The sequence below is a fragment of the Rhincodon typus genome, chromosome 10, assembly GCF_021869965.1.
Source record: "Rhincodon typus isolate 14 chromosome 10, sRhiTyp1.1, whole genome shotgun sequence".
Lineage (NCBI taxonomy): Eukaryota > Metazoa > Chordata > Chondrichthyes > Orectolobiformes > Rhincodontidae > Rhincodon > Rhincodon typus.
Window position 1 is genome coordinate 52,806,993 of NC_063341.1, and position 12,114 is coordinate 52,819,106.

Sequence of the window (12,114 nt, forward strand, 5' to 3'; positions counted from 1 at the left end):
TAATTTTTTAGTAATCCAGAGACTCAGACTCACGACAGCTTCATGGCAGTTGGTGGAATTTAAATTAGCAGTCTCAGTAATGGTGAAATAATACAAAGAACGGAAGAAGGGTTGGTTCTGAAGCAGGGATACTGGGCTCAAAACATTAACTCTATTTTCTCTCCACAGATGCTGCCAGACCTGCTGAGTCTCCCCAGCAATTTTTGTTTCAGAAATGGTCACCTTGGCAACCATCACTGATTGTTGTAAAAAGACACTGATACACTAAAGTTCTAAATGTGGGGAAGGAAATCTGCTATCCCAGTCTGGCCTACCTGGTGACTCCAAACCCACAGCAATGTGGCTGAGTGTAAAATGGCCTCCTTAAATGGCCCAGCAAGTCACTCAGTCCAATGGCAGTTAGGGGTAACAATAAATGCTGATCTTGCCAGTGACACTCACATCTTCTGAATGAAAAAGAAAGTATCCACAGATATAACAATAATTATTTTTCTTGATTGAGAGAATTTAAAAAGATGTTTGGAAAAAAAATGCCAGCTGATAGATAACTGAGTATGCTTCAAAATTTGAGAATTGTTTAGCCGATGAAAATGCAATAAAGTACACAGGACAACCGTTAGATTAAATGGTTCATATTTATTTTTATTGTGTTAGTTAATCTCCTATTGTGCTGGAGACTAAACATGGCAGTATAACGTTCACAAGGAGCAGGCTTATTGGTCACAGCGTCTGGATGTCCAAATGATCAACTCAATTAACAGGGATGGATAGGATGCAAGGAGCCATAACAAAACACGATGACAACTCAGACAGTAACAGTTCAGTACACATCCTTCATTCTGCAAATGTGTATACTAGAAGGTGTGCCGCTAAACCTTAGTAATGAACCCAATTAACAATATATAATATAATAATATATATTTACTCTTTAAAAATATACTTCAGTCAGAGGGCTACTTCTGTACAACTACAAAAATAAAAATTTTATATAAATAACTTATATGGCATACAATATTTTAACTGTGATTACATATACCCATCAACCAAAAATAGCCCACATGAACAGATTAGATTTTTTTTCATGTGGAGGGTATATTTTCTTTCCTGCTACAGTAACTACAATTTACAAGATTTTTACCTCACAGAAAGAGACAAGACATATTTTCTACCGGACTCTACAATAGAAAACATGTTTTTCTCTTATTCCCCCTCACATGTTACACGGATACAGCATTTGTACACTTTTTTTTTAAGTTGAAGCAGCCCCGTTTTGCTTCAAATATATTTACAGAAGTTCTAGAATAAACAAAAGTTCCCTGCATTTGTTGAACTGGCAGTGATTAGACAAATCGCAGAGATGAACCCTTAAAACTCTGGATCGCCAACTGTGCCCATGGCTGGTTTGAAAGATGCAAAATTTTGAGCTAGTAGAAGCTGATACAATGGTCTCTTTTTGTGCTACATTTTCTGTGGTTAAATGGGCAAATGTATCTACAGTTAACATGGTTTCTTAATGCTCCCTCATTTCTGTATTTTAACATTGCACAAATTTTCACTCAAAAACTTTCTTGGTATAGAGTGGAAGCTTCTCATGCAGTGAATGGTGCTGTGAATGGTGATCACTTGGGATTCCAGGTTCTGCAGCTAATTGATCCCTGGGTAGCTCTCCACAGAGATAGTACAAGATGGCTAGAAACAGGTTTTTCAAACTGGGGTCCTGAAGGCCTAGGGGTTACTGATGGTAGTGTAACATCATAAGACTTCTCTGTTTTCTGTTCTTGTGTATTAAAGCATTTCAGCACTTAGATTTATCTGGATAGCTAAGGTTTTTTTTAGAATTGATGATAGGTGGCCTCTAAGAGTTGTATTTCTGTGAGAATCCTGGATAAAGAAAAGTTTGAAAACCACAGGGGAAGACAGAGATCATAGGGAACACGTATTAATTGCGTATAATGTGCTGACTTCATAAAGTATTATTTGAAATCATTAAGAAATTGGACTGCATCATCATGCCCAGTTATACTCTGCACTTTGTATTCTCATTTTCTACCTCAAGAAAATATTAGAAGTAAAAAATTGGAGAGGTTCAATTCAATTTTGTGTTGGAAATTGCAAACCAGGAGATATTGTTTTAATGAAAAACTTCAAAGAACAGATGGGCTGAAAGGTGGGCAACTAACGGATAAAGTGAAGTTTGTAAAGGTTTCTTGTTAGCGATGGGCTTCAACTGCTAGTGGCATTTGCCGTGTTCATGGACAATCACCCAAGCTAGACCGTGCACCATCTGTTAGGCCTCCAAAGCAGGGAAAAAAACTAATGTAAAATAAAGTTAGAAGGCAGAGTAATTTAGAAAAATTCAGAAAACCGATACGGAATGTTGAAATTTGAAGCAATCATTCTACTTCAAATATACTTATAATTAAATCAGTCTAACAAAATTTGCGTTTGCTATATTGGCAACAATTGGATACATAATTACAAACCCTACCAGCTCCTCCTGTGTTATTTCAACAGAGTTGGGATTAGTGAGTTCAGGTAGGTGGCATGGTAGAAATGGCACATCAAGTTTGTTGATGTAGTTTCTTGGGACATCCTAGCGATTTCAAACCATGTTGCTCAGCATAAGATCCAGAGCCTTGTGGGCAAGTACCTCTGTGACAAACACCGTTTTTTTCCCAATATTGTACAAAAATATAAATATAACACCCCGGCAAAAAAAACCGATTAAAATACTTTCATTCATTCATTTTTACTGGCTATGAGGCTCCATTCTCTTTAGTCTGGTTAGAAAACTGAGCTGCATGTTCAATGAGAATACAATAATTGTGAGAAGACACACAAGCAACATTTAAGGTTACATTTATGCAATAATGAATGATTTGAACAGCAAAATAACCCAATTTTTGAAACTAATCTTCAGTATCTTTATCATTCAGTGTTAAAGATAGGCTTCCTCTGAATTAGATTTAATACATTTTTAAAAGGTGGGCCACAGATTGATCTGCTTAAATCACCACCATTATCGGGACCAATACTATTCAAACAATTATGCTTTTTGTTATTTTACAAAGAACTAAATAATGGTTTTGAAGATTGCAGGTGATTATCAAAATGCCTACACTTCAAATCATTGCTTGCTTTACTTAGGAGGTGTCTTTTGACATATTTTCATAGAGGAGGGAAAATTCAGATTGGTTAAATTTGGAGCCAGGACTCAAGAATGTCAAAAACAACAGGTTTCAGTGTGGCCTTGGCTGTGGTTTATAAGCAAGACTACAAATTAGACAAATTGTTAGTACCTTATACCCTTTAAGAAAATGGAATGTCAAACACTAAGAGTAACTATGAATGGAAACAGAATTCTGGAAAAGAAAGGACCATTAAACAGTGTTATATCATGTATATGTACGTATTGTATGGATGGAGCAAAACTGGTGAGATTCTTTTGAGCTGAATAGCCCAAGTAACTATTCACATGGTATGGTGGGTCATGGGTCCAAGTTTGCGATTTCTCACAGGCATAATTATTTTTATTGGGCTAAGAAAGGTGATACTGCAAAAAGCAACACCAGCAAGACAGAAATGTGAGAAGTGTCATTTTTCTTGAACAGGACATCATTAATAAACTCACACAAACTATATAACTAAATTGAAAGGTGCACAAAATAAAAAAAAATCTCAATCTCAATTGCAATGATCAATGAAAACTGTACTACATTTAATACAATCGTACACTGCCTGCTGGTTAACACTGAGATGCCTGGAACACAACTTTTTAAACTCGTGGTCCGGAGTGTATGCAGAAGTGATGGTGCATGACATTTACAGAGCAGGAGGAAAGTTAAAGCAGACCTGATGGTTCAACTTATATAAGGACTGGTTAGTGAGCTATTTGGGCCATGATGTTGGTTCACTTTCTGTGTTAAATTAGCTAAGATCAATGGGAGGCTTTCATAATTCATCCCAGCTCCCCTCAGCTAATGAAAGAATTACACTGAATTTTCCTCACTAACAGGCGGTTTGGTCTAACTGGAGTCTAACAGAGCTCATGATTAATCTGTGCCATCTAACCCTATCAACATTTACTTTTATTTCTTCCTCCTGCATGTACTAATCTAGCTTCCCCTTAATTGCATCTGTGTTATTCCACTCAACCTGATTGTGTGGTAGCATGTTCCACATTCTCATCCTTCTCTAGGTAAAACATCTCCAAAATTCCCTTGCTGGATTAAACTGTGACTAATTTATATTTAGAGACCCTAGTTTCAGACTTCCCCACAAGTGGAAAAATCTTTACTATTTCTACCCTAAATGATTTAAAAGTCTCCATTAGGCCATCATTCAGTTTTTCTTATAGTTCAGTCACAAAGTCCTCACGGATTTCTGACTCATAGCTTTTCAGCAAGCTCTTGAGGACTGAACATTGGATGAAGACAAAATCTATCGTAACTGCGGTCATCATGTCTAACAGCTTACTATCACTCAACTGTCACATTTCACTCATTGAAGAACAACCATATGGATAGGGTATTTAAGGGCATCCACAGAAGAGTACCTTAGCAAGGAATCAACACTCTGACAAGGGAAAATAAATCTTTGTATTCTCTTCTCCATAATTCAACAACACTGAGATTAATTTGACCACTCCCATCAAGGCCTCGGCCAGTACCAACTAACTCAGCACAGACCAGGGTTGAGGCTGGGACTTTTCCAGTCTAAAGGACTCAACTACTGTGTCTGATATTCAATGTTCAGAAGGCATGCTATAATTGCTCTAAATGACCACTAACCTATGGCAGTTCATCTGTTTGAAATTGCATTCTATAATCCTCATCACAATGTCTGACTTTAACTTCATGTTGCTTTGCAAGCTCTTAATAGTCTGGCCCACAGGCTAAGTCACAGTGTAATTACAGTAACTTGCCTAGATTGCTCACGATATCATTGTTGGAGGGGAAAGGGTGAAAAATAATTTTATACTATGGCAGGTAGCTGTCTTTATAAACTCTTGAACTTGTGTTTGAAAAAATGTCGAAGTTTAAAAAGAATTAGAATTCAGTTTAGGTCATTAAGCTAATTTTTAACAACGTTATAATACAATCTGAACATCCCTATACACAGGCCTATGAGGAAAGCAAATTGCTTCGGTAACCATACTAATTTGTCAAAACTGGTAAAACATCTTTCATGGTAACTAGGTACTTGCATAGAAAGAAAGTCCTGATGGAATGGTGGTGGGGGGTAGCAGGAGTGGTGTGGTGGCGGAATTTTAATCTATATAATCTTCTAAGTTTTAAAAAGAGTAGCAGCAAAATAATCAAGCAATTATCACTTATTGGAACCCAAAGATACAAAAACTCTCTTCATTGTACACAGACTACATATCTTACCATTCATTAGAACTCTGCCTCTGAATTTTCTGGTGCTTTACACAGTATATCATACAGAAGTATACAGTACATCATTAAATAGGTTTGTTTTGTTTTTTAGTATTAAAATATATTTAAACGGCAACTTAATATTTTAATATAAATTTACTGTCTCTGTCATGAAGTTTATGTACATAGGCAGTTTTACACGTTTCTTGAGCTGAAGGACATCGGGATGTGGAGGGAATGTTAGCATTCTTTGGTTGCCACTTTCATGTGGGGCGACCTGCAGATAAGGTGAACATTAGAAGTATTAGCAACATAAAGCCAAGCACAAATGTTATAACCGATGTTTATGATCAGCACCATTGCTAATGATATTGATCAGCGTTTCACTATGTCTAAACTTACTAAAGCTAAAATGTCCAAACAAGTTATGTTTATTTTTTTAACTAACCACAGATTTATTCAGAGGAAAAAGTGAAAATACTGTTTCTATTTCTCTTGAATCCCTGTATTAGAATCAGAATTAGTTGATTGCTGTTAAAGTGTAGATATTTTTAAATGGCCAATTTTAAAGTTTTTGAAAGTTCTTTTGTTTTGCTGAAAATTATTAGAGGCAAACTTTCCTGTGAATTTTCCTCAGCAAAGGAATCTTTTGCTGGATTGTGATTAAGGTGCACTTTAACTGACTAAAGCATGATGCACTGACAGGACATAGCCAGAGTGGCAACTGCCATCAGCAAATCAAAAAAGACCAAATACAGATTAAAACATCCAGATATGAAAACTGAATCAGTATCTGACGTTAGTCAGTGTACATCAAGAAAACAGTTTTTTGGTCAGCTGCCTCAATGAGCAAATTTATTAAGTGAATCATTAGGCCATACAGACCAGGCAGATGTGTGATTTGATAAGAGGTCTAATAATGCTGAGCTAGCTGACAGTGACCTCTTGTGGGTTTCAGACTCTGGATTGTTTTGAGGTTTCAGGACACATCTGCAACTTCATGAAGGAATTACACAGTACGTGGCTGAACAGGAGACTTTACAGCAGAAGGAGGGGAATGGATGCCTTTCCAAAGAGTAGCAAAGACAGTTTAAATAGACATTCTTAACAAACACCCTTGATTGGTATTTTAGAAGCTCAGTTGATGACCATTAGCTTAATTAAGCCATGAACCCAAAACCTTGAAAGGAATGGTTATTGATGATGATGTCACTATCACGAGAAACAACTGAGCCCTCTTCCAACAATGAACAGGAAGGAGCTTGTTGTCTGGGGCTCAGCACACACTAGATGTACATGCAACCTGATTTTAAAAGAACATCCTGCAAGAACAGGGTAATCATAAGTACTGAGGAACACTGGTGTATCTTGTCTCCTATAGTGTGACTCTTGCCCCTCTCCCTGAAGCATGCAGTGGAGCAACATGAAGGTGGGAGAAAGCAGCTCATTGTTGGAAATACCAGGAAAGTCAATGTGAAATGGTGACATAATATATTAAGAAAGTAGGGAGAAAAAAGCTAGGTTCAATACTATACTTAAGATCGAAATAAATTTTGATTCTGCCCTGAATTTTTATTTTGGTGCTTTTCCACTAAAAGGTAGAAAGAAAAAAACTCACCTAATGCCTACTTGGGGCTTCTCTGCTCCTTACTTCACATTCAACATCCTGTAGTTCAAAAATCTCCACTTTGGAGTCTGTCGTTTTCTGATGATTCACATATGAGGAGGTTATGTGCGGTTCCTCGAAGCATTCTGGCTCACTGTCCTCGAACCCTTCATGTGTGTACCCTTTAAATGTCTGTGGTACACTCGGGTGCACAGCTAGTGTCACTGATGCTGTGGCAGTCACCGTAGTGAAAGGGTTACTTGGCCCAGGCACACTGGTTGAGTATGCTGGAAGTGTAGTCCTCGGATGGTGAGTCCTGTTGTTCCGAGACCTGTGTTGACTCCTAGAGGAATTGACAGGTTGAATAGGTTGAACAGCACTCCTGTTGTGCAGACCGCTGTCAGAGACTTGTCTCCCTTCTCCTGTTGTTTGTTGTGAGTCTTTAGGTTCTTGCCAGGCTAGTTGAGAACTAACAGAATCCACAGTTGGCTGAGGTTGCTCTTTTGAGTTTATGTGATTCTTCCTTGAAGAGGAATCATTAAGCTCTTTGTATGGTTTCACAATCTGTTGGAGAAAATCAAAAGCAATATTGTCTGCATATATGTTTTCAACAAATCTTTCACATTTTAAAAATCACTGCCTCAGATTTGTTTTACTCATTCACAGGACAATCTAGTAAGTCCCCAGCATTTACTACCCGTCCCCAATGTACTTGAAGTGCTAGTGGTGAGCTGGCAGCCTTGCATTGCAAGTAGTTGTCTAAAATGTTACACAGGCCTTAAAAGCTAAGAACTTATCAGTTATTAGGAACGCTGAGGTCGATGTTGACTCTGCACTAGGAACCTGAAAGACAGTGATGTTCAAAGACTGAGCCTTGTGAAGAGAGCACTAAAGGCTTATATTTTATTAATTGTTAATTATTCAAAGTGAAATGCATGATTAGTTACTTCAAGAAGAATTTCCCTACATTAGCTTCCAATGGTACATCCTAGCCATCCTGTCATACATACCCTCACACATATAATTTACAAGGACAGGTTTGGAATATAACCCTCAAGTTACCTTTTACAGCAAGGTCACCATTCATACAGATATCTTTGGATACCAGCAATGATCATACCGAGGCAGAAAGTGCCATGGCAGAGCGGAGGATGAGGTAGAGAAGTACCAGGCCACTTTTGCTTTATCATCCGCCAACATGTTGACTCGTGGATCTTTCACTTGACAAGCAGCTTGAGTAGAAATAAAGTATTCTGACCGTACTACTTTTTTAATTCATTTGTTCATAGGATATCTAGTTTAGCATTTATTGCCTATCGCTTGATGCCCATTAGAAGGTGATGGTGAGTTATTTTCTTGAACTAATACAATCAATGTGGTATACAAATACTGGCAGTGCTGTTACTGATAGCAGATGTGGACTAATAAATACGGGACATATCAGTACCATTGACATCATGGCTTTTATGTATAACCTATAGAGTAGCAACCTTATTAAGTCCTGTTCCAGGGCACAGAACAAAACTAAATTCTATTTTGGCCTTTTACCAAAGGTTATGGCCAGTATCATTAACCAATTGATGACAAAATGCCAATAAAAAACTGAAAGTGCTTTGAATGACAAAGAAAGGCACTTACTGTGACTCGTGGAAAGTTAGGGTTGTTTCCTGACTCCACCAGTATCCGTGAGTGGGTTGGTGGGATGATGTATGCACTCTGGTCAAAGTGCGGCAGGTCCTCCTCGCTGATCCCCGACACTGTGGTCTCGGAGTAATATTCTGAATCCGAGGATTCAGAAAACGTACTTTGCTGACGTGGAAATGTACGGACATAGAAGCCATGATGATTCATAGGTGGTGGAATTGGCTCGGGTGACGGAGTTGGCAATCGACTGCCTCGATCTGCTGGAGTAACCTATTTACAAAGGATCAAAAAGATTAATGAAGGACAATAAACTTCAGCCTATGTGTTTACTATTCTTCAGAGAGATTAGTGGTGCAGGCATCTCTGAACCCCAGGTTTGATTAATATTTATTTTTAGGTACACATCTGTCTTACTCCTGAAAGGGATGCTGGGAGAGGGGCCTGGCGGTGGTGGTGGTAGGGATAGAGACAGAGGGAGGTGTTAATAATGGTACTGTAAGCTTCTCTGGTGAAAATTTCCCTTCTTGCATGCACTTTGGGTTTCAGTTGAACTTTTGCCTGAGAAACATGGAAAATAGGTGAGGAGCAGGCCATTCAACCCTTACAGCCTACACCAACATTCAATATGATCATGGCTGATCATGCAATCTCAGTATCCCATTCCTGCCCTCTCTCCAAACCCCTTGATCTCTTTAGCTGCAAGGGCCAGGTCCAGCTCCCTCTTGAATATATCTAATGAACTGGCCCCAACAGCTTCCTGCAGTAGAAAATTTCACAGGTTCACAAATCCCTGAGTGAAGAAATTCTTCCTCGTCTCAGTCCTGAATAGGTTACCCCTTATGCTTAGTCTGTGACCCCTAGTTCTGGAGTTTGCAAAGTGTGAAAGGTTTAAGGAAATTCATTGCAAACACCATAAAACAACAGCAGCCAAAATATACAACCAAGGTTTCTATTTATGGAACCGTGTGAGAGTATGTGAGAGTGCTCTCGGCATAACACTCCACTCGGGAAATAAGCAGTATTGGGAATTTGCACCTATACCCATGAATGATGTGGTACTTTGCATCAGAACACTAGAAATTCTGAGCCTCCTCTTAATCCAATTGTGTGTTGGCAAGACTGTAGTAGCCTGTTCACATTTTGCTCAAGGAAAGGCGACAAAGTTCAACAGGCTTTGCATGTTCTAAATAATCACTATGGCATTATATCACTTGCAGAATAAAAGATACAGCACTCTGAACTGATTACAGATAGTAATGTTAACACAGCTTCTACATCATTTGTGTGCAAAATAATGGATACCTGGGAACGGATTACAAGGTTTTAGTCTAATTAAGGGGTTCAGGTAATGTCACAAACTGGGAAAGTCTAGTGAACCCCAAGATTAAAATTTTAGTTTAGAGATACTCAACACAACTACTGTGCTGATTGTGCAGATTCACAACAAACATAAATTTGTAACTTGTATTAAAGGGTCTGCTTCCAATTATATTAATTACCTTTATCGAGTGAAGCTCTTGTTACACAAAATTTAGTTTTCAATGCAAAAGAACCTAAATCTTGTTAATAAAATGCAAACACGCTTTTAAGATCAATTTGCTGTACGGGAAAGTTAGAATAGAGTCAACAGCATGGGACTCTGGGATAAGGTAGCACAGAAGAGCCAATCTGGAACTTCAAAAAGGCACAAATTGGTTACTATTGAAAGTGTTTTATCTGAGTTTGTTCTTACAATGAAGCTGTTTAAGTGTATCAAACTGCGGAACATATTATATTGTGTTACATTGAGTTAAAAATCTAAGTACCTACTGCTACAATGAGGGGCATAGGCTACGTTACATATGAGGTGGCACCAGAGAATGTAATACAATACACAGTTTCTCTATTGAAGAAGAAGCCATAACGATTGTTTGTCAAGCCAGGGGTTGGTGTCTATCAGACAGTTTTAAAGGAAAGCCGTGTGTTACGTCAGATTGTGTTCTTTGTGAGGGGATAATAAATTGTCAAAGAAAGCTTCAAGCAATTCCTAATTGAGAGATAGCTTTTCAGGCACAAATCCTGAATGAGGGAGTTTGTACCTCCATCATTACAATAATAAGCTTTGTGCATTTAATTCTTTATCCACCCAGTCAAATGAAACCCATAATTACTATTAGGATAAGTCTGCAGCCGATGCAAAGCAGATGGAAATGTCCAAGCCCCTGAACAAAATGAGCCTTGCATGTTTAGTTTGAAGCATTAGTCATATCCAAACACACATCATTTATCTTTGCTCCCTTTTCTATCCACTGCTACTCAGATCAGTAAAATGAGGAGTTTTTTTATTCATTCATTGGATGTGGGCATCACTGGCTAGACCAGCATTTATTGCCCATCCCTAATTGCCCAGAGGGCAGTTAAGACTCAACCACATTGTTGTGGGTCTGCAGTCACATGTAGGCCAGACCAGGTAAGGGTGGCAGATTTCCTTCCCTAAAGGACATCAGTAAACCAGATGAGTTTTTCCTGACAACTAACAATGGTTTCATGGCCATTATTAGGCTTATTACTAATTCCACCATCTGCCATGGTGGGATTCAAACCCAGGTCCCCAGAACATTACCTGGGTCTCTGGATTAATAGTCTTGCAACAATACCACCAGGCCATCACCTACTTCCTGTCATTGGCAGCTTGATAACCTAAGTGGAGGGTAGGGCAAGCTAGTGAAAAACAAATCCTGGCTGTAAAAGAATTAATCCAGTTTCTGCAGTACTGACAATATGAGTTTTGTCAATATATGTTGCTGTGGAAAAATCATGCTGCCAACACTGACCTCTCATACTCAGATGTGGGGACAGAGTTCTGGATGCAGTAGAGAGAAGGGTTTGGGAGTGGACCTTAACATCCACAGTAGGGCTATTTAAACTTCTCTTTTGAAACCTACTGGGGAGTTTGGAGTTAAACTCTACCACAAGATAGCGCCTGCCACAATAAATCACTAACCCAATTAATGATGCTAAGAATAATGTTTCAAGGGTGGCTAATTCTGTCAATAGACCTAAGAAGGTTCAATAAATCAAGACTTTACTATGCTTACCTCAGCAGGGGGTCCAACAACTGACAGCAAAACAGGAAGTAGAACCAGACCATTAAGGATACCCAAAACTGTTAATATGGTCAAAACAGCAAAGAAGTACCTACAAATGGAGAACAAGAATTTATATTGTGAACACTCATTCTATTTTGATTTTATTATTCTAATTAGACTTTATGTTCAATAAGGTCAGCCACAAACCTGGTCATTCCAAGTCAGAGATAGTAGGAACTGCAGATGCTGGAGAATCTGAGATAACAAGGTGTAGAGCTGGATGAACACAGCAGGCCAAGCAGCATCAGACGAGCAGGAAAGCTGACGTTTCGGGCCTAGACCCTTCTTCAGAAATCTCTGAAGATTCAGAATCCATTTCTGAAGAAGGGTCTAGGCCCGAAACGTCAGCGTTCCTGCT

At 38.6% G+C, this 12,114-nt stretch overlaps 1 protein-coding gene across 1 annotated transcript in view; it reads right to left on the reverse strand.

Moving 5' to 3' along the window:
* Nucleotides 1–633: 633 nt before the first annotated feature.
* The window catches only part of ptch2 (patched 2), a 116,238-nt gene continuing 104,757 nt past the window's right edge, over nt 634–12,114 (reverse strand). The window contains exons 21-24 of the mRNA XM_020519125.2: nt 11,706–11,805; nt 8,623–8,898; nt 6,997–7,548; nt 634–5,655 (exon numbers count right to left, since the gene is read on the reverse strand). Coding sequence (XP_020374714.1) covers nt 6,997–7,548; nt 8,623–8,898; nt 11,706–11,805 — 928 coding nt within the window. The 3' untranslated portion in view covers nt 634–5,655. The remainder of the gene's footprint in view (nt 5,656–6,996; nt 7,549–8,622; nt 8,899–11,705; nt 11,806–12,114) is intronic.